The sequence below is a fragment of the Arachis ipaensis genome, chromosome B7, assembly GCF_059453495.1.
Source record: "Arachis ipaensis isolate K30076 ecotype BB chromosome B7, ASM5945349v1, whole genome shotgun sequence".
Taxonomy (NCBI): domain Eukaryota; kingdom Viridiplantae; phylum Streptophyta; class Magnoliopsida; order Fabales; family Fabaceae; genus Arachis; species Arachis ipaensis.
Genome location: NC_142442.1, coordinates 37,582,516 through 37,606,278, shown reverse-complemented (window position 1 = coordinate 37,606,278; position 23,763 = coordinate 37,582,516). Strand labels below are relative to the sequence as shown.

At 36.4% G+C, this 23,763-nt stretch overlaps 1 protein-coding gene across 1 annotated transcript; it reads right to left on the bottom strand.

Moving 5' to 3' along the window:
* Nucleotides 1–3,954: 3,954 nt before the first annotated feature.
* FTSH12 (FTSH protease 12) lies at nucleotides 3,955–23,515 on the bottom strand. The gene is made up of 19 exons (XM_016310704.3): nucleotides 22,948–23,515; nucleotides 21,137–21,321; nucleotides 19,297–19,523; nucleotides 18,618–18,892; nucleotides 18,059–18,136; nucleotides 17,699–17,941; nucleotides 17,041–17,181; nucleotides 16,774–16,941; nucleotides 16,086–16,198; nucleotides 14,342–14,558; nucleotides 14,197–14,268; nucleotides 13,523–13,642; nucleotides 13,324–13,440; nucleotides 7,890–8,066; nucleotides 6,587–6,706; nucleotides 6,419–6,493; nucleotides 5,989–6,096; nucleotides 4,611–4,691; nucleotides 3,955–4,376 (listed from the first exon to the last, which is right to left on the bottom strand). The coding sequence occupies exons 1-19, from the start codon at nucleotides 23,377–23,379 to the stop codon at nucleotides 4,299–4,301; spliced, it is 3,027 nt and encodes a 1,008-aa protein (XP_016166190.1). The 5' UTR covers nucleotides 23,380–23,515; the 3' UTR covers nucleotides 3,955–4,298.
* Between the last annotated feature and the right edge of the window lie 248 nt (nucleotides 23,516–23,763).

The following is a 23,763-nucleotide window of genomic DNA, read 5'->3' as shown; positions in this document are numbered from 1 at the left end:
AACAATAACAACAACAACAAAACCTTGTCTCATTAGATAGAGTCGGCTACATGAATCAAATGACGCTATTGAGCTCTATCATGTATCATGTCTACAGAGAAACTGTTTATATATAGATCTCATTTGACCACCTCATGGATGGTATTCCTAAGTCTTCCTCTGTCTTTCACCCCTTGTCCATCTTCTATCTCATCCATCTTCCTAACTGGATACTCTGTCGGTCTTCTTCTCACATGTCTAAACCACCTGAGATGCAATTCTACCATCTTTTCGAGAATAGGTGCTACTCCAACTCTCTCTCTTATATCTTTGTTCCTTATTCTATCCAATCGCATATGACCACTCATCCATCTCAACATCTTCATCTCTGCCACATTTAACTTATGTTCGTGCTCCTCTTAGGGCGCCCAACACTCTGTACCATAAAGCATAGCAGGCTAATAACAGTGTGATAGAATTTACCTTTAAGTTTTAAAGGCACTTTTTGTCACATATAAAATTAGATGCACTCCGCCATTTTGTCCAATCTGCTTGGATCCTATGATTTACATCATGTTCAATCTTTTTATTATCCTGTATGATGCACCCAAGATACCTAAAACTTTTAACTTTTCATAGGATGTTTTCTTCAATCTTCACCTCTGTATTAGAGTTTTTCCTTCGGTGGCCAAACTTACATTCTATATATTCCATCTTGCTACGGTTTATGCGTAGACCATACACTTCTAGAGGTTCTCTCCATAAATCCAACTTCTTATTTAGGTATTCCCTTGACTCTCCCATAAGGACGATATCATCAGCTAAAAGCATGCACCATGGCACAGGCTCTTGGATATGCTCTGTGAGTACTTCCAAGACTAATGTGAAAGGGTATGGACTTAAGGATCATTCTTGTTGTAATTCTGTATCAATAGAAAATTCCTTTGTCACATCACCTTGAGTCTTCACACTAGTTATAGCCCCATCATACATGTCTTTAATTACACGAATATATGTGATCCTTACTCTCTTCCTTTCCAAAACCTTTCATAAGACCTCCCTTGGCACCTTATCATATGCTTTTTTTAAATCAATAAACACTATATGTAGATCCATTTTATTATTACAATACCTCTTCATCATCCTTCTTAACAGGTATGTAACTTTAGTGGTGGATCTGTCAGGCATAAAACCAAATTAGTTCTCTATTACTTGTGTCTCTTGTCTTAACTTCTGTTCTATCACCCTTTTTCCATAACTTCATGGTATAACTCATGAGCTTGATCCCTCTATAGTTTCTGCAACTCTGTATATCCCCCTTATTCTTATAGATGGGTACCAAGGTGTTCTTTCTCTACACATCTGGCATCTTCTTTGACCTTAAAATCTCATTAAAAAGCTTGGTTAACTGATTGATGCCTTTTTCTCAAAAGTCCTTCCAAACTTCAATCGGAATATTATCGGATCGTCTGATAAACCCCAATTTTGTGGTTTATCTTGTGTTGAATTTAGAGGATTTTATCAATTTATCTCACATTTATTCAATGAAATGCATGATTTTGTGAATTTCTCCTAAATTATGCTTAATAGTAAAAACATTTTTTTAGGCCCTTAATTTGCTAAATTTAATTCACTTTGATTCCACTTGATGCCTTGATATGTTTGTTAAGAGATTTCAGGTTTAAGAGGTAAGGAATGGATTAAAGAAGTAACGAGAAAAGCATGCAAGATGGAGAATTCATGAAGAAATGAGAATTTGCAGAATTCAGGGCAACACGTATATGTGGCCTACGCGTATGCGCGACAAGCAACACGTGACTAACTTAAAGGCAATACGCTGGGGGCGATTTCTGAGCCATCCAGGCCCAGATTCAACTCATTTCTGAACTATTTGAAGCCAAATTCAAGAAGGGCCAAGGGGGGAGCAATTAGGGTAGCTTAGGACCATGTTTTCGGGTAGTTTCTAGAGAGAGAAGCTCCCTCTTCTCTCTAGAAATTAGGGTTCTTAGTTTAATTTTCTCTTTAATTTCTCTCTTTAATTCTTGTTTTAGTGTAGTTTCATTTATATTTCCATGTTCTAGTAGTTTAATTCTCCTAGTTCTTCTTGTTAATTTCCCTTTTATGCCACTTTTTAGTTTATGAACACTCTTGTCACTTTTGATTTCATTTAATGCCATTTGATGTTTTATGTTCTTTTATAGCTTGTTTGAGTTGTTATTGTCATTTTCTTGCATTGAGTAGTTGTAAAATTTATTATTTCTTACAATTTTACTATGCTCTCCTTTTGTACCTTCCAAGTGTTTGACAAAATGCTTGGTTTAGGTTTAGAGTAGATTTTGAACATTTTTTGCTTGGAAAGAGCAATTAGACAATCTTGAGTCATTAATATCCAATTTAGATTCGTGATCTAGTGTGATTAGTTAATATTGTTTCCATTGACATTACTCATGGCTAAAAACTAAACTATCCTACCATTTTTATCTGCTTTAAAGACTCTTTTACCTCGAAGTCTCAAATCCTTTGATAATAGTCGAAGTTTTGATCTTCTTCTCTCATACATAACTGATCAAGGCTTGAAAGAGTTTTTTATGCACTTAACTAGAACCATTGGAAGATTAATTTTGCAAGATACGAAGTTACACAAAGTAGAACTAAATAGCAAACCCACAAAAATTAACCAGGTTTTCTTTTAACAAATTCAAAACTAAAAAATGCACCCAAAATCAACAATGAGTAGCATAACTAAATTAGTAATTAGCAAGCTTCCCATTCAACAAATTTAAGTCTCCCGTTTAACAAATTAGCAAATTCAGGTCTCATCATAAATTCGAAACCAAGCAATTAGTCAACTACATTACAACATAGCATCATAAGAGATCAGAGCTCACAAACACACACAAAATTAACTAATTATTTTTAACTAAATCATTCTGAACACATTAAAAGTTAAATTAACCAAATCACATTTTTTTTATAAACAACAGATTAAAAACAAAAAGAGAAAGCAAGAAAAATTGACTAACCTTCGGTGGTCTTCGAACAGGCAAAGTATGAAGAAGTGGCAGTCTTATGTTTGCAATGCGGAGAAGTGGCAAAATATGAGGGAGAGGGATTTGTAGCAGAAGAAGGGATTTGGTGCCTTCGAGTAGTAGACAAGCAGTAGGGACGGCACCTTCGAGCAGATGCGACGCCAGCGCTGAGTCTCACTCCTTGTGACGGTGGGGAAGATTATTATAAGCTAGGGTTGTGTTTTGGGAAATGAGGAAGGGCGGAGACACAGACGACTAGATAAAGACACGGTGGTGTCTAAGCGCAATGGACGACAGCACTGAGTAAGACCCTTGCAACGGTAAGGGAGTAACCTAGGATTTGTGTTTTGGAAGGTGGGGGCTGTATTTGAAATTCTGAATGAGGAGAAGGGGAAGTCAGAAACCTGCGTTGCGCTGCTCAAGGGGAAGGAGAATGCTTTCTTTTCTTCAGGAAAGCACAAAACAGCGCCGTTTCAATGTAGCTAAACAGTTTTAAACGTTGATCCGAACCGTAGAATGAGACGGTTCATGATTAGATCGGTCTATTTGGTCCAATTTTCAGAACCATAATAGTAATGATTCATGTCTTTATGCACATATGCATGTATATAGTAGTTTGTTTCATTTTAGATTAAGATGTATGTATTGTAGTGATTATCCATGATCAATTCTTGATTGTAATAATTACTAAGTTACTAGAACGGGGGCTCGGTGTGTACAAGCTTTTTAAGAAATTTTTATTAATTTTCTTTTTTTTTTCTCTACAATATCCTCCAACCCAGCACCCAACAAATCAAGGACTAATTTGTCGTGGATCTAAACTCCATTTAAGAATTTATTGCTGGCTAATAGATTTATATTATACAATTGATGCAAAAGCCTATTGTCAATACTCAAGGATCGAATCAGAAAAATTTAAAGTAAGATCTAGACAAGCAACAAGAAGTGGGAGAAATATAATCTATTATCTAATTAGGGGTTGGAACCACTCCTAAATTGAATCATTCCTCTATCATATTTCCATGTTAATACAAAAGGATATACACTATTCTTCACATATACGTCAAGTAGTTTTTCTTCCTCTATTTAATAACACAAGTTTGATCAGTTTCAAAGCATAAACAGCATGAAGACTTCATCAGCTGAGATATTATCCCTGGACCATTCAAGAGTGAAAATGTACACAAAGCTCCACTATCTTCTACCCGATCCATAATCATCACTAAACAGGTTCCTGTGTCTGTAACTAGTTCTGTCAGAAGTGTTGTGGAAATATGGGATCTAAATGTGTCAGCATCTATGGAGAGGAGCAGGATACAAGTCCGGTGGCTGATATCGCACGTGATCCTTATGAGGAAGTGGCCCCTCCTGCATTAATGAAACTATAGTAACTAAATTGTTTGGAAGAAAAAAGAAGTGCATCATCCTACAAGTTTCTTTGAAGATCAACAATTGTTTAACATGATTCCAAATTTCAACATGTCCAAGGAGAATAAAAAATGTATGGTTTTGATTCCTAATTTGCTTATTCTAGCTCCCAAATGCATGATATTAACAGAGAAAGGACCGAAAGGAGATTGAAAAATATCAGAAGAAAGGTACCTCATCTATGTTTATTTGGAATGGCTTGACGAAGTCCTCAAACATTACGGGAGACAATGGCTTCATTTTCTCTTCAACCTCCTTTAAATGTATGAGTTCAAAATAAAAGACAATATGCCATATAAATGTTCACATAAGATAGAAATATACGAAGGGCACTTCTATTACGAGAACCAACCATAAACAAAAATGAGGAACAAAAAACAAGTAAACAACTATATGATACTTATATATCAATCAGATCCCACTTCTTCTATTGAAAGAATTATGAAGACAACAAAAGCAGCAGCAATGCCTTCTATTAGGTGGGATCGGCTATATAAATATGTCATATATCATGTTTAAAATAAACCTATTTATTAGACTTCTCCTGATAACCTCATTTAGAGTCTTTAGTCTCTATTTGTCCATAAACATTGGTCCATCTCCTATCTAATTTACTCTCTGACCTGATGTCTTACCGGTCTTTTCCCCACATGTCCAAATCATCTAGTATGAGATTCCACCATTCTTTCAACAATAGGTACCACCCTAACTTTCTCTCTCAAGTCCTTGTTTCTTATTCTATCCATTTGCATATGGCTACTTATCCCTCTAAGCATTCTTACTTCGATCACACTATACGTATATTCGTATTCACCTTGTACCATCCAACACTCCATTCCATACAACATATCAGGTCTAATGACAATGCAATAAGCCGATAACATTTACCCATAAATTTTAAAGATGCATTTTTGTTGCAAATGAAGCCCAAAACACTCCTTCACTTTTACCAACACTTGAATCCTATTGTTTACATCATCATCTATTTCTCCATTGTCTTGAATAATACAACCAAGATACTTAAAATCTCTTGATTTATGGTATGTTATTTTCTCCAACTTTCACTTTTATGTTTGAGTTCTTTCTCTTGCTAAATTTACAGTAGACACACACAGTCTTATTGTGACTAATACGTAAACTGTGTACTGTCAAAACTTGTCACCACAAATTTAACTTCCCATTTAAATCTTCCTTGATTCACCTATAAGTACAAATATCATCTGTAGAAAGCACGTAAGATGGTACGGTTTCTTGCATATGTTCAATAAGCACCTCCAATTAGTATGAATTATGAAAAGGTACGCTCTTATAACATCTTGGATTCTCACACTAGTTGTAACCCTATCGTATATATCTCCTTAATTGCAAGAATATAGGTTATCCTTACTTCTTTTCCAAGACCTTCCATAGTACCTCACTTAGTAACTATTATATGCCTTTTCCAAGTCAATGAAGACCATATATAAATCCTTCATATGACTCCAGTATATCTACATTCTTAACCAAAATTCTTAAGCCAAAAAAATGTGACAGCTTAAAAAGTGCATCATACCAATCCAGTTATTCTTGACTTTTCCAAGAGCTCCCTAGCAACCATGTCCAATATATGCCTATTATCCATCAAAGCATTCATTGCAAGTTCTTCTGTTTCTTCAATGTACTGTCATTGCATAAGAATCAAACAACATATCAAAAATGTATTTAAATTATTTAAGGTACAGGGATCACAATCGTAAGTCATTACTTCACATATTCAAGAGTATTATGATTGTTCTATCATATAGTTCCAATTAGAAAGTAAATAGACATATATCGAAAGCATATTATATTAGCAATAATAAATTGAATTCCTGTCACAAATGAAAACTTTTTAAAATGCACCAAATATATTACACATGTTTCAAAGCTTATTCTGCCTTGCATCTTAATAGTTACTTTCAAAAGCGGAAACAAAAAGACAGAGAAAGCATATCAGAAGTTACCCTTGTCAACTCCCGTGTAAATAGCTCAGATACCTCTAGTGTCATATTTGCAGGAATTACCTGAGGATCATCCCACTGCACAAGTATAAAGAGAAAGAAAAGCTAAATTACATTCACAATATTGAGAGGAAAATCATATATTACCTACTTTAAAGAAGAAATATATACCCTATATCTTATCAGCTCGCCATCTGGACTGTCTGGCCGATCGAGCAATCCAACCCTTTTTGTTAATGCCATTAAACCCAACCTTGAATTTTGAGGGCTGATAACCATCTCCCTGGCAATCTGAAATGAGTTTCAGTGAGAAACAAACTAATGAAAATCAAATGAGTTTATTACCATATACTACTGTGGAAAGGTAATCTCTCAAATCAATCAAATTTATAAAGAAAAGTAACTGAACTTTAGAGGCAAAAAGAGGTCATGCATAAAATAGTGAAGTGAGATCCACCACCAACAAACCCCTTCCCATGTTTTTCTTTTTTTTGTGTGTGTGTGTGTGTGGTTGGGGGGGGAGGAGGAGATTAATAACCCCAAGTAGTGATGTCTAATAAATGAGGTATGTCTAATAAATTACATTTATTTAGTTCACTAACAGCTTCAATAACTTACAAGCACATAAAAAAATTATGTACAAATTAGTAGGTATGTTTTGGTTTGTTATTTTAGATATTACATTCGTTTTTATTTTGGATGGGGAAAAAATAGCAGATAATATAGAATTTACAGGTGAAGATAAACTATGTTCTGACATAGATACAAAAGGTATAACTGTGAGCCAAAAAGATAAGCTATGTAACAATGAATGTTAATCCCTTTGAATATTATTTAAGGTCCCCACTAAATAATGTGCTGAGTACCAAATGGAAGGCAAAAGTATAATCCTATCCAAAAGAAATCAACAGTTGAAAAGGCATCGTAAAAAGGGGGTATAATTCCTTTCTAACCATACACCATGACATTACAAAAGCCAACAACTCTACCACAGAATCTTAGCTAATTTACTCAAGCCAAAAGCTTTGAACTTAAGGAGTAGAAACTGAAAAAAGTTCATAGGAAAAAAAAACTACTCAAATATAATATAAATATACCACTTAAACTAAGCTATTGGCTGAATAGTGTCACTTTATAGAAGCCAGAAGAACAATTCGCTCTATAAGAAAAATTATGATATGTGAATTTTTACTAGGTTCTATAATTACAGTCCAGCCAAATAGATCAAATGGATCCAAAGACTGCAAAATGCCATAGATCTTAAATTGTTTTCAACATCATCTTGATTTATCTTGATATATGCCTCAATAACCAACAAAAGGGATAAATTTATCTTCTCCAAATTGATAAATTGGTAGACATCTGAGTCGCATAGTTATGATGTGATTTCTTAAATACAGCCTATAATAACCATATCAGTATTTATAATTTCCAAGAGGTACCAAAATTCTCAAAATATAAAATTACTAATTACCTTTGTTATCTTTTCAAGATCATCACTGCCTCCATCAGTTATATCATCACCATAGACAACATGTTCAGCACATCGACCACCATGTGCTACTACCATTTGCATCATCATGTAACCGAAGGTTGTATAACCTTGGTCTATCATATCTTCCCGAGGGTAGAATACAGATACTGCTGTTTCCTGATTAAGCAGAACAAGAATTCATTAGTGTTAAAATATAAGCCACTCATCCTTCTTTATCATAACAGATTAAGTTTTTGAAAGAGATGGATCATGACACGACATCAAAGCTTCCATGAGTAAGTGGTCTACTGTTCAATTCTTGGCAGCACCCTTTTTTGAATAAAATCAATTAGTTATTGTTGAATATCAGATTAGATCTGTTTTGATATAGTTTCCATCTTTAGATATCTAATTCTGTTGGATCTCCTAGTATTAAGGGATCTGATTCTATCTCCTAGTATTAAGGGATCTGATTCTATCATATCTCCTAGTATTAAGGGATTTTATTTCTGTACCTATGTATATATATATATTGACGCTGGGAGATAATTCTCTCAAGGGAATTCATCCAAAACACAATCCTTGTCTCACTCCATTCGTATATTTCAAGTTGGTATCAGAGCGGGTTCCGACCCGGCTCTGGTTTCTATTTTTTTTTTTTTTCTTCTTTTCCGGCTGCAATCTCTCAGCCGTGTTCCCTTTTCCCACCAGCTGACACTATCAGCTGTGTCTCTTCGTCAGAAATTGTTTTTTTCGGCCTGTCCCCAAAATTTCTCCGCTGCCCAGGCTTTTTCCGGCCGTTTCTGAGTGTCTGCCATCATGTCTTCTGAGGTAATCCCCGACACCAACTCCAATGGTGGTAAACCGGCTGTTCTAACAACTGTCGTTTCTGGAACCGCTACAATGACCTCTGAAAAATTGATGGGTGCCAAAAATTACCTTTCTTGGGCTGATTCTGTAGAACTTTGGTTCATGGGCCAAGGCTATGAAGACCACCTTACTAAATCTGTTGATGATGTTCGCGCCGCTGACAAAACCACTTGGAAGAAGATTGATGCCCAGCTATGTAACCTTATGTGGCAGACCATTGATCCACCAAAGCTGACTATGTTTCGGGCTTACAAAACTTGTAAAAAGGTGTGGGATCGTGCTAAAGCTTTATACACTAATGACATTGCAAGACTTTACCATGTTGCTAAGAAGCTGTGTAGTTTACAGCTTCAAGGAACTGATATGGAATCTTATGTTGGGGCTGTGGAAGCTGTCAGGGAAGAGTTTTCGACTCTCCTTCCCTATGTGTCTAATGCTGATGAACATCATGCTCAACAGGGAAAGCTGTTTTTGGTACTTACGTTACTTGGGTTTCCAGCTGAACTTGAATCTCTTCGGCAACAAATATTGGGCACCTCACCCGTTCCTTCCCTTCAAGACGTATTTGCACGACTCTTGCAATCCGGCCCCTCTCTTGAGACCCATACTTTTGACCAAACTGCATTGGCATCCCAATCTTCTTCTCAAGTGTCCTTTCAAGTGCCCACTCGCGGCGGCCGTGGGGGTCGTGGTAATGGTCGTGGTAATCGTACTCGCCCTAGTTGTACCCATTGCCATAGGATTGGTCATACTCAGGATAAATGTTATGCTCTCCATGGTCGTCCTACTAAGGTAGCTAATGTTGTCCAAACTAATGAGCCATCTGACGTTCACTCCGCCGCACAACCACAAGGGATATTTGTCTCTGGCAATGATTATGATGAGTTTCTCAAGTACCAAGCTTCAAAGCAGGCATCTACTCCCGTTGCTTCGGTGGCCCACTCTGGAATTCTGTTGCTTGTATCTCTCATTCCTCTTCTCTTGGACCATGGGTCCTTGACTCAGGTGCTTCTGATCACATTTCTGGTACTTCTTCTGTCCTCTCTAAACTTGAACACCCTGCATTTCTTCCTTCTATCACTTTGGCTGATGGTTCTAAAATTGGTGCTAAGGGAATAGGTCAAGCTACTCCTCTTCCTACAATACCTTTGAAATCTGTTCTTTACATGCCCAATTGTCCTTTCAATTTGATTTCTATTAGCCAACTTACTCGTTCTCTCAATTGTTCTGTTACCTTTTTTGCTGACTCCGTCATTGTGCAGGATCGAGGGACGGGACAGACGATTGGTACAGGATGTGAGTCTCAAGGACTGTATCGGCTTGCCTTACCCACTACTACTGTGTCTTCTGTTGCTGCTGTTGAGTCTCCGGACGTGGTCCATTGTCGCCTGGGACATCCCAGCCTCTCGAAGTTACAAGCTATGGTCCCGAGTTTATCTCGTCTTACTACCTTAGAGTGTCAAACTTGTCATTTAGGTAAACATGTTCGTAGTTCTTTTTCAAGTCGTGTCAATACACGGGCTGCGTCTCCCTTTTCTGTTATTCATTCTGATGTATGGGGACCTAGTCGAGTTACTTCTCATTCAGGCTTTCGTTATTTTGTCACCTTTATTGATGACTTTTCTCGTTGCACTTGGCTATATTTAATGAAGGACAGATCTGAATTATTTGTACATTTCAAGTCTTTCTGTTCTGAAATTCAAAACCAATTCAAAACTTCAATTAAAATTTTACGAAGTGATAATGCTCGTGAGTATTTTTCAGCACCCTTTTCGTCTTACTTGTCCTCCAAAGGCATTCTACATCAGTCATCTTGTCCTCATACCCCTCAACAGAATGGTGTGGCTGAGCGTAAACATCGTCACTTGATTGAAACTGCTCGCACTCTTCTTCTCCATACTCATGTTCCCCTTAAATTTTGGGGTGAGGCTGTTCTGACTGCATGTTATTTAATTAATCGTATGCCTTCTTCTGTTTTGCAAAATCAAGTTCCTCATTCCATTTTATTTCCTCATGAGCACATTTTTTCTCTTCCACTACGAGTCTTTGGTTGTACTTGTTTCATCCATGATCTTACCCCAGGCAAAGACAAGTTAACTGCTCGTTCTATCAAATGTGTTTTCTTAGGGTACACTCGATTTCAAAAGGGTTATCGTTGTTATTCTCCAGCTCTTAATCGTTTCTTCGTGTCTGCCGATGTCACTTTTCTTGAGAATACCCCTTTTTTCTCTGCACCCGACATCACTTCACCTTCCATTACGGAGGTGCTTCCTGTTCCTTACTTAGATGGGCCTCCTATTCCCACAAAGCCTCTCCAAGTTTATCATCGCCGCCCACGGCCTGCAGTCCAAGATAACTCATCTCCTGAACCCGTGGCTGAACCGTCCTTGGATCCTTCTTCGGGAGTTAGCAGTAGTCCTCCTATTGCTCTCAGACAAGGTACTCGTTCCACCCGTAATCCTAATCCTATTTATAATTTTCTCAGTTACCATCGTTTATCATCTTCGCACTATGCTTTTACCTCCTCTTTGTCTTCTGTTTCTATACCCAAAACAACAGCAGAAGCTCTTTCACATCCAGGGTGGCGCCAGGCTATGATTGAGGAGATGTCTGCCTTACATTCTACTGGTACTTGGGATCTTGTTCCACTGCCACCGGGCAAATCTACTGTGGGTTGTCGTTGGATCTATACTATTAAGGTCAGCTCAGACGGAACCATTGATCGATTAAAAGCCCGCCTTGTGGCTAAGGGCTACACTCAAATCTTTGGTTTGGACTATGGTGATACCTTCTCTCCTGTTGCGAAGATGGCCTCTGTTCGTCTTTTTCTTTCTATGGCTGCCATTCGCCATTGGCCTCTTCATCAACTTGATATTAAAAATGCTTTCTTACATGGTGATCTCGAGGAGGAAGTATACATGGAGCAACCTCCCGGGTTTGTTGCTCAGGGGGAGTCTTCCGGCTTAGTATGTCATTTACGCCGATCTTTATATGGCTTGAAACAATCCCCTAGAGCTTGGTTTGGTCGCTTTAGTGCTGTTATTTCTAAATTTGGCATGATTCAAAGTGAAGCAGATCATTCAGTTTTCTTCCGTCATTCTTCCTCCATGACCTCCATATATCTGGTTGTTTATGTGGATGATATTGTCATTACTGGAGATGATCATGAGGGAATCACTCAGTTAAAACAGCACTTGTTTGATCACTTTCAGACTAAGGATATGGGGAAGTTAAAATATTTCCTAGGAATTGAAGTGGCACAATCTAATGCGGGGATCTGTATCTCACAGAGAAAATATGCTCTAGATATTCTTGAAGAAACTGGAATGTTGGATTCTAGACCTGTAGATACACCAATGGATCCCAATACAAAACTTAGTCCAAATCAAGGAGAACCTCTTGCAGATCCTGGTAGATATCGCAGATTAATTGGCCGATTGAATTATTTGACAGTCACTCGGCCAGATATTTCATTTGCCACAAGTATCCTAAGTCAGTTTCTTGACTCTCCATGCGATAGTCATTGGGACGCAGCTGTTAGAGTCCTTAGATATATCAAAGGTGCTCCAGGAAAAGGTTTGTTGTATGAAGATAAAGGACATAACCAGATTGTTGGGTATACTGATGCAGATTGGGCAGGATCTCCATCTGATAGACGTTCTACATCTGGTTATTGTGTTTTTATTGGTGGAAACTTGATATCTTGGAAGAGTAAGAAGCAAAATGTTGTAGCAAGATCTAGTGCGGAAGCTGAATATAGAGCTATGGCACTTGCCACATGTGAACTTATATGGTTGAAGCAATTAGTTAAGGAACTTAAGTTTTGTGAGCCGAGTAAGATGGAACTGGTGTGCGATAATCAAGCTGCCTTACATATTGCTTCCAACCCTGTGTTTCATGAACGGACCAAGCACATAGAGATTGATTGCCATTTCATAAGGGAGAAGTTGCAAAGTGGGGAAATAGTAACAGCCTTTGTCAACTCCAACGATCAACTTGCAGATATTTTCACCAAAGCTCTCCGGGGTCCTCGGATACAATACATATGTAACAAGCTTGGTGCATATGATTTATATGCTCCAGCTTGAGGGGGAGTGTTGAATATCAGATTAGATCTGTTTTGATATAGTTTCCATCTTTAGATATCTAATTCTGTTGGATCTCCTAGTATTAAGGGATCTGATTCTATCTCCTAGTATTAAGGGATCTGATTCTATCATATCTCCTAGTATTAAGGGATTTTATTTCTGTACCTATGTATATATATATATTGACGCTGGGAGATAATTCTCTCAAGGGAATTCATCCAAAACACAATCCTTGTCTCACTCCATTCGTATATTTCAAGTGTTATATTCGAACACAAGGTACATGAGCTTGTGCATTCTCCTTGCTTCAAGCCTAAAGGGCTCTGGTGTAGGCAGGAGGTTTAAACATATTAAACAACTCATTTTATATCTGACAATTAAAGTTTTTTGATAGGGAGAGATGATGAGCAAAGGCAAAAGGAATGGCAAAAGTCCAATATGATCATTTTGCATATTGCTGTAACAAGATAGCATACCTTACCACCAGGCAGGAGCTGCGAAAATGCATGCCAGTCAAACCGAGGAAATAAGTGAGCTAACACAACATGACCAGCTTCATGAACAGCAAGTAGTCTCTTCTTTTCAACAGATACCTAAATTACAGTAATGAGTTCAACTATAAGATGTTTCACTATCACCAATTCAGATGAGAAGAACTAATGGTAATACACGTACACTTTCTTCACATTTCTGTTGCTCTTCCTCAGTGAGAAGCACACCCATGCCCTCAAGAAGTTGTTTATCTAATACATCAACAATGTCCTGCTGGGAAATTTTTGAATGCCCTTTCCTCACCTGTAGCCAATAATAGAAGCTTTAATTTTGCATCTTATCCTGGATTACTAATACAGTAACAGAGGGAAGGGCAGCAAGGGGAATTTACCATGTAAACTGCATACAAGATGGTCAGAAGCTATGCAAGGATTTGATTATGGCTATTCATGGGACTGGGCTTTCATAACTACTACTAGCACTCAAAAACACTAGGTTAAGGCTTTGTTTCTCTATAACAGTTTCCTACTATAAATGAAAAATACATGATTGTCAATTCTCATAAACTGAATGAGAAGATTGGACTATGCTCCAGCTCACTTCGAGCCTTCTCAGATTAAAAAACAAATAGATGCTGCAGCCCTTAAATGTTTTGTAATGCATCAACTCTATCATTTGTACTTTAACTCCCCTTACCCAAAACCTATATAGTTCTTAACCGTGATAATCACATTCCCTTCCACTACAGACATATTAAAGTCACACTGAAGACAGCACCATGATGTTGCATACAGCAGGTCTAAATCTGGAAGTTAGTAGCACAACAAAGAATAAAATCAAATGCAGCAGAAACCCACCATCATTATTGCTGCTTCATTGACAAGGTTTCTTATATCTGCTCCCGAGAATCCAACAGTTCGGAAAACAAGCTGTTGATGTAGAAATCAATGTATGAGTTCAATGGAAAAGAGAGAAGTGAATTTGAATAGATAAGCAATATACCTTTTCAAAATCAACATCCTCTGCAAGTTGCTTTCCAGAACTATGCACACCAAAAATTTGGACTCTTTGCTTGGCATCAGGCAAACCAATGTACAGACGACGATCAATACGCCCAGGACGAACAAATTCAAGATCTAATTCATCTGGTCTATTTGTGGCACATATGAATATGACAGCTTGCCTTAAGGATAAACGGTCAACACCGGTTTTCTCCTTCCTATTGTAATGAAAAAAATATAAAAATAAAAAATCAATGACACTGACAATGTAATGAAATCAAAATAAAAAGAGATTCCTAACTTATGTAGCTCTACTGCAATGACAATAGTGAAGTTCAATAAATAACTGAAATAAGGAAGACTTCGATGGTGATCACTATGAGACGTAACTTAGCTAAAAGAGTAAGCTACCAAAATGGTACCTGAAAGTTTGCATCGGTGACAAAATGAACCCTAAAAGACATTAAGGACAAATAAGCCCCCGAAAGATTTAAAAACACGACAAAAAGAATTAGATATTAAATATATATTTTAAAAAACGACTTTAGAAATCAAATTTTGATGCAAAATTTTGCAATCATTATTAGAAAAATAAGATCTTTTTATCCTTAAAATTTGGTAATTTTTTGTCGAGTGAATTTTAAAAAAAAAAAATTATTGTGAATGATCATATTTTTTTTTTTAAAAATAAAAAGAAAAATCTAGAGATCAAATTTTGCTCTGAATTTTTTTGTGCACCTTCTAAATATTTATTCAATTGTTGCCACAAAAATTTAGAGCTAATGGATAAGCCGTTTGCTAAATATGAAAGTTTTTTTATTACTTACAAAAATTATAATATTTATTGGTTCTTTTTGTCGTATTTTCAAATCATTCAGCGTCTGTTTTGTCGATAACATCTTTCAGGGACCTTTTTTGTCAGCGACTGAATCTTTCGAACCTCAAAATTGGTAGTTAACCATAGCTAAAATATACCAAATTCTAAGTTCCATGAAATAAAATGCAAAAATAAATAAGACTACGAACACAACAACAAGCATCAAAATCTTTAAATGAAGATATGCTTCATTGTAGCCCAAACCCCAAGAGCTACCACTTGAGAAATAGAGAAGACAAATTTCTGACTCAATGGGATTTATTTGAAACAAGCAAGAACAAGTATGTGAGAAGAAAAAAAAATTCTGCCCCTTAAAGTTTAAAAAGAATTATACAATTTTTTAAGAATCAATTCCATATTTCCTTTTATTAGTTTCTTTGTTTAATTAGGATTAGCGCTTTTGTACTATTATAAATAAATATCATCTTTATCTTCTATCATCGTCATCATCATAATATATCAAATTCTAATAATAACGTTGAAAGCAATCTCTCCTATAAGTTTAAGTTGTGGCTACAGATACATGAATAACTTCATTTCTAACACCCCTCCTCACTTCGAGCATTTTGAGCTTGGAGCAAAGAGATTGCACAAGGCCACCTATCTTGTGCTGAAACTTATTTTATTACAACCAGAATCAACTCTAGATCATTAGACAATAAAAACTCCAATACTATGTAATGAGTCATCTCCTAAAAGCTTAACTTTTGGGGTAAAAGTACACGAGTGGCTTCATATCTAACATATATATCTATCTTGCCTATTCTTTCACTTCCTACCTAAGATCCATAATCTCAACAAATATAAATTATGATGATATAAAAACTTCAAATGATATATAGTTTCCTATTTCAAAGTAATAACTTACTCCCCATCAAGCTGTGCAATGAGAGCTTCAAAAGTTGCCCTTCTACGTGGATCATTCCTAGCATGTCTACCGGCAATGGCATCTATTTCATCCACAAATATAAAACAAGGTGCCTGTAGAAAATGAAAAGTAATTGTAAACTACCTTGTCCAAGCTATAAATGATAAACAACATCAACTGAAGTAAACTTGTGCAGCAAAATAGAAGATTTATTAGGAGAGTTTATCTAAGAGAGTTAGGGTTGAGGGCCACAAGCCAAGGTTGTAAATACTGCTGAAGAAAGTTTCTTTTTGGCAGTTTTGCAAGGCTTAACAAGCCCTCACCTCCTGGGAAAAATTATCTGTTGAGACTGCACTAGTTAGTTACTAGTAAGCTGCATAATAGGAGGAAGGAAAATGGGGGGTTTGTGATTCAGTCTTGGGGAGGACTCTACAGTAACCTCTAATCTTTGTAGGGTTCAGGCCTTCAGGAGTCGGGATCACATTGATCAAGATCTCAATGAATAATATTGATGTTCTAAACTTCTAATATATGAATTTCAATTTATCAAACAAACAGGAAAATTTGATCAAATAGGATTACAAGACTATATATCCAATTCTATGTAACAAAACTTTAACTGACATCTTCATTCAAGATTATTTAAAATGCATTTGATATTAGAGCTAGAAAATGCTTATTGGCTTACATTTCTCCTAGCAATGGTAAACATTTCATTGATTCTAGCTGCTCCACTTTTTTCACTATCTGTGAACTCAGCACCTGAAGCAAAAACAAAAGGCAATCCACTTTCCTTTGCGAGTGTCCTGGCAAAAAGTGTTTTCCCTGTTCCTGGGGGTCCAGAGAGTAGAACACCCTGAAATATGCTTTCTCGTCAAACAACTTACATAATATCATGTCACAACATAATAGCATTTGAGGGATTAATTGGCTGTGCAGATATCAAATGTCTTACCCGCACAAACTGCACGCCTCTTTCGTAGAACTGCATAGGATTTCCCATATAGATCATCAACTCATCAAGAAGATCCCAAACATCACCTCCCAACACAACTTCCTTGTACATAGATTTTGTTTCACCAACTTCTCCAACAGGCTGACAAACAATAGAACTTTCACATAAATAGAAATCAGAAGAAAGAAGTCAAATGACATGAGAAAGAAAGAAAGAAAGAAAAAGGAAATCACTATAAATATAAACATGTATCCATCAATTCATTATTCTGATGGAGACTTAACATCTAAATATATCTTTACAATATGGGCTTTTGGTTGTTGCTAAGAACATGGCATTTGACCAAATAACTTTAGCGATATATAGCGTTGACAGGGATAAATACGCCTTTACATTTTCAAGGGAAAAAGTAGTGACACAGATTGTTTCCTATGACCAGTATAATTCCAACCACTAAACCTCCATCTTTTCCTATGATTACTAATCACATGCTAAATACATTCCTCCATGTGTTATATTCTTACGTGCTATATATCTGACATATCAGGATACTATATACAAAAATATTTCATGCTAAATAGAACAACCATACAAGACATTTTATGCACAAAAATAAACTAAATCACTTCCAACAGCTTATCAGATATTAAAAGCTTACCAGAATGAAGTTTTCAGCATATGCCATATCAAAGAGTTGATTATACTTTTTGTAAAGAAAACGATGGGAAGTAATGTGCAAAAGCATCACAGACTCCCTTATAAGCCAGAGAATCAGTATTCCGGGTACTAAAGCAATCAGAACCTTCATAAAATAGTGGATTTGTCGCTTCTGAAGCAGATCTACTTCAACTCCAGAACTTGTAATAATGTCAAACAGATAAGGATCAAGAGGGATATCAACCTACCAAATAAGAACTTTATTAATCAATCATTTTCCCCAAAGGGACAACAGATGGAAAACCTTGGAGAGAGAGATTTCAGATTTCTGACCAACAATAGCAATTTTGATGCAACTTACGATAAATTCCATTGGAAAACCTTCTTTCATCGTCACATACAATCTTTTCAAATCTTCAGTGAAAACAACAGCTGCTACCTGTTCAAAAGAATGTAACTCAGCAACTGCCATCAATCTTCTCAGAGAATCGATGTGTGTAAAATTTAACTTGGCATGGACATGGTAAAGCAACATTTTTATTTTTTCAAATAAAGAGGAATATTATTATGAATAAGAGATATCATACAAAACGGTCGGGTAACAAGAAATCCCCTGTTGAAATTTACTGTAATGCTGGAACTAGAATCTATAATGTTCAAGTTTATGTATTTAACTCTTAAGATAGTGAACAAGGAACAGCTTAAGCTAGCTAGTAGTAGTCTTTCAAATAAATAGTATGTATACCTGTAGAGAGTGGATTCTGATTTTTCACTCTTTAGTTTTGAAAATCTTGTGTATATTGTATTGCTACAATTATGCCTCTCTCAGTTTATATATTCCACAAAACGTCTCAAATGAAAAATCAACTTATAGTTAAGAACATACATACTACTTAAAAAGTTAATCTATGAATACGAACCTCTGAACTATCAAGTTTGTCAAGAAAGTAATTGTAAGGAAGTTTAGGACGATAGCGCCACCACCTCTTAGCTATCCACAAGGCCCTAGCTCCATGTGTGGATGTTGCCTTTTCCGCCACATCCTTGCGAAGATTAGCTTCAACCTCTTTCATGTCAAATTCGACTACATATCTACTATTTAAGGAATCCGATTGCTCAACAAGACGCTCGTTGCTAAGGACTTCCCTCCATTTATGAAGTCTCTCACGCCATGTGCCCGCAGATTTAACTTCGCCTGCTTAGCAGAATGTAAACATATTAATTAATAGAATAAAAAAGAGGGAAGTGATGCAATGTGTGTGTGTGTGTATCTGGGTTAGAGAATCTTTCTCAGAATGAAGGTACAGGACTGAAATTATACTAAGGTATGATTTTTAATGGGCAAAGCCCAACTCCACAAAATTATTAGAAAAAAGATTCTGGATAGGTGGACCTTTTGGGGAAAGCACTCAACAATTGTTTGAGAGTTTTTTCCATTGGCCATAGTTTCAACAAGACACAAGGGCTCCCATATTAATAAGGCGATTGATTCCATACTTCACCGTCTCCAAACCAGTAACAAGCATTCAGTGTAAACAACTCGCAAATAGCAAAATGTAGAAAATAATAGATGAATGAAATGGTTACAGTGAAAGAGACCTAAAATGCCCAAGCCTTCCGCTAGTCTATTCTTCTCTTCTTTGGTTAACCTTCCATCATCCTCTATAACTTGTTTTACATGTTCCTTGGAAGCCTCTTGGTCATCCTCCCATGCATCCTCTCCAACATACGAAGTATCATGAACAAGGGTTCCACCAGGCTGTTCAACAAGCTTCTTCATTTTCAAGCCTTTTGGCATTGACTTCCTCCACATGCCCTTCTTAAATCTGCTTACAAAACATTAACAAAAACATGCCACAAATGAAAAAAAAAAAAAAGCACAAGGTTGAGATCATGAAATTGCTTTATAGTATCCAATTCACTATAAAATAAATTAGCATTAATCACTAACAACAGCAACCATTTGATGATGCCAAATTATTTTATAGCAAATCATGCCAATAATCAAACCACTAAAATCTAACTCTCTTTTAATGCTTCCGTCTCTAGATTTTCCTGGATTCCCCTCTACATCCAGCTATTGGACTGTAGAATTTGTAGGAGATAAAAGAGAAGAGGAAGTCAAACAATGTGTGGGAGATGTGCTTATATTCAAAATGCTATTTAGTACTATGCCATTTCTTAAGACGTATAGGTAGCTAGCAGCATACATTAAGCACATGCAAAATATTACTGTATATAATGTATACATGTTATTGCATATATTATATTTCCTAAAATAGATTAGAATCAGCTTAGCAATCTCTAGCAATTAGCCTACACATAAATAACCTAAGGATCCCTAGAAATTAACCTACATTTCAGCCAATGATTTTTGTAATTTCATCTATATATTGAAATACCTAGTCCAGCAAAAGGAAGACAGTTGTTTTCCAATTGGAAATCAAGTTTCGTTACAAAATCTAATAGCCATACATTATTCTCAACACTCCCCCTGAGGAGACAGTTCTCTAAATTTTATGCTTACTGCAAATGGAGTCTTCACAAAGGGAAAAACTTAAATGAACTCTCGCAGGAAGTTGATAAGTTAAATGATGTTAGAGATTCGTTAGACAATGTTAGATGGCACATTCATGAAAAACTGGCTGCTGTGGGTAGCTCAAAGAAGATTTGGCATGGAATTGTTCTTCAGAACCACCAATTTCAACATTTGATTTCCTTGTACCCCTCCACATCTATCTATTGAGCACCGGATTTTGTCAGAGATAAAAGTACATGAGGAATTAAAACAATGAATGAGCGGGAAATGGCTATGTGTGAAAGAATTGATCTCCAAAACCACTAGTTTCAACTTTTGATTTCCTTTAGGCTGCATTTGGATACTATATCTAAGATAGAAATACGAAAAAATGGATACAGAATTCCTATATTTTCTGCTTCCTAAAAGCAGAGACAGAAAAGATCTGTCTTAGAAATAGTATCCAAATGCAATCTTATACATTGAGTAATCAGAAGTATAACTTGGGCAGGAATGGTTCAGATGCTATTATGCTAATACTACTACCCATGCTATTTATTCTTTCCCTTGGAAATCCATTTCTCAAAGCTATACCATACAGGTAAGTGATGGCTATCACTTTAACTTTCAAGGACTATTGGGTAGGAGACTCCTCTTTAAATTTAACCTTCCCTCGTCAACTACCTTCCCTGCATAACATTCCTATCCAGATTTTAAAAGTAGTCCACATTTTTCACAACCTGAATAATATAATCCTCATTTTATAGATTCTCTTTTAGCAGGATTCCTTTACTATCAAAAAATAAAAAAGCATACAGAAGAAATAAACATGTGAGAAATCAACAATTTAATTTGTGCTAATTATGAAAATAACTATTTGATATGCCATTAGCATAAGCATATAAATGAGGATTAACTAACCTTCTAATGTTGGTTGGGGAAGGCTCCGGAATTAATGCTTCCATGTAAGCTTCTGTCAATTCTTTTCTTTGGCGATTTATGTAAGGTGCTTGAATTATGACATACATTCCTTTACAACAACATGCCACAACAAAGATATAAAGAGCTAGTACACCAACTCGCTTAGGGTCCCAACTGTTGACATTCTAGTACGAGAAAAACAATACTTATTTAGTTAATAATAATAATAATAATAATAATAATAATAAATAATAATAATAATAATGGGGAAAAAAAGGAAATGCAACAGAAAATTAAAAATAACTGAAGCCAATTATAGATTTTATTTTCCTTTTAAGAAGAATAATTTATGAAGGCCAAGAAAGGAGAAATACGGGAGAGAGCATAAGATGTATGCTCCCAAGAGGAAAGGGGCAGCCCAAGTCAAAGCATCCTGAGTTGCGTAGGGTCTAGTGAAGGGCCGCACCCAAAAGGTGTGATGTAGGCAGCCTAACCTATTGCAACCATCAATGACTAATTCCAGGCTTGAACCTGACCTTGAGGTCAAATGAAGACAACTCAACCATTGCTTTAAGGTTCCTTTTCTACCCTTGTAAGAAGAAACCAAAAGGAAAAATATAGGTCCTAGGAGACTGAGTCATGTAACAAGTCATGCCAAGTTGTCAACCTCTCATCAAACAAAGAATGACCTCCAAAATGAACATTTTCAAAACTCCATGTAGATGCTAAGACCTTAAAATGATAACCTTAACACAAATGTTTTCCATAGATGAAGTAGCTTCCTTGAGGAAGGTTAAGAAAGAGGGACCCAATGAATGAGGTTGGGGATTGAGATTTAACTACATGGAGAATTCATCCATCTTTTTGGAACTTTAAAGTATATAATTATCATGTTTGTTCTTCTTCCAATAAAAGAAAAAAAATTAATATGGGAAGAAATGGGACCTCTGTTGATGTTGCATGCTCTCCAAATAGAAAATGAAGACAAAACAACAAAAGAAAGAGAACACCAGTAAAACTTAGTTATGTCGATACTCAATATCACCTCATGGTATATCTAAACAATGGCACCACACCACCCTCTAAACACCCATTATCAGAGCAACCAAAAAATAAAAAAAACTTAGACGCCACAAAAAATGTACCAGATGAAAAAAAATAGAAAATTTCTGTCTAATAAATCTTTCATTGTGCTTTAATCAAGAAGTATCATGTGATATTTCTAATCTCCACACCGCACTTACATGTTAGACTATAGTTATCTCCCTGATATATTAAGAAAATAAGTATTAGAATCTAAAATGTGATCGGATACCATCCAGCCTATAGTTAGGCAGAATGTTGTACATATTTTCCAAGCATGTCTATCACCCAGGTTTCTACATATTTTCTCATATTTTCCTATAGTTAGCATGACTTTTTGACTGTCATGTAACTTCATTTAAGCCCGAACATTGTGAAAAATCTACTTCAAGTCTTCAACAACAACTAGCATCAGCTTGCATCACATAAGACCAATATCCATTACACCAAATTGTTTTTCACCTACCTTCTTTCAAAAACAGCAACTTACAAACAATGCGAAACGTATATTCCCACTCTTATTTAAAAAAAGACCTTGATAAACTTCGAAAGTCATATGAATGTTATAAACTTCATTTATTGTGATAGCGAAACTCTTCAACTTAACCACCCACTACTTCAAAAGTAATGTATATCATAAATTTTGACTGAATGAGAGTGCATCAAAATCAAACATATAAGAAGAAATTAACAGGGAAAATGTCAGTACAGCAATCAATTGAGTTTACCTTCCAGTGTTCCCATCGATTCCAATCAAGAAACTCGGAAACCCAGTGAGTCCCAGACCTTCCCAATTCATCTCCACTCGTTTCCACTTCATCCCTCACGCGCCCCACAAACTCGCCCACCTTCGCATTCCCATCTCCCAAGTCAAAACCCGTCTCCTTCTTCACCATCTCCCCGAACTTCAACCAAAACCGCTTCGAGCCTCGGCGAAGCGACCGGGAAATGTTGGACCAAGAAGAAGCCCCGCCGTCGCCCCCACCATCAGGGTCAGCCGCCGAAGTTGACGATGCTCGGAGCTTGAGCTTTCTGCGGAGGGTTTTGGAGCAGCGCGGTGTGGTTAGCGCAAAGAGGTTGGGGTTCAAAGGGACCACCACCGGATTGAGCGGTGGCGAGGGAAGAAGAAATGGATTTGGATTTGGGCTGATGAGGCCCATTGATGAATTTCGAAGGTCGATTGAGTGAGATTAGGCGCGCTTATGCATCTCTGCTAAATGGTTTTGTTCTTTATGAAATGGAGAATTGAAGATTGACTTAACGTTATGGGGTTTATTTAAGGGTTTATCCGCATCACGCTGTAGTCTACAATGGAAATATGTAAACATTTACAGAGCGTAGATTCGGATTTTTTATTTAAATAAATAAAATAAATGTTTTAATTACTGTAATAAATAATTATAAAAAGAGTAAAGTATCATTTTTGTCCCTAACGTTTGGGGTAAGTCCTATTTGTGTTCCTAACAATTAAATCGTCCTATTTGTATCCTTAACGTTTATAAAAGTGATTCAATGTTATCCTACTATCAATTATACTAACAAAT

What these genes read in the sequence shown, in the direction of transcription:
- FTSH12 (XM_016310704.3), bottom strand. Translation starts at nt 23,379, where the DNA reads ATGGGCCTCATCAGCCCAAATCCAAATCCATTTCTTCTTCCCTCGCCA. An exon ending in GGAAGGCTTGGGCATTTTAG is followed by an intron (nt 18,893 to 19,296) that starts GTCTCTTTCACT and finishes TCTGCTAAGCAG; the next exon opens with GCGAAGTTAAATCTGCGGGC. An exon ending in ATGCTGAAAACTTCATTCTG is followed by an intron (nt 17,182 to 17,698) that starts GTAAGCTTTTAA and finishes ATTGTTTGTCAG; the next exon opens with CCTGTTGGAGAAGTTGGTGA.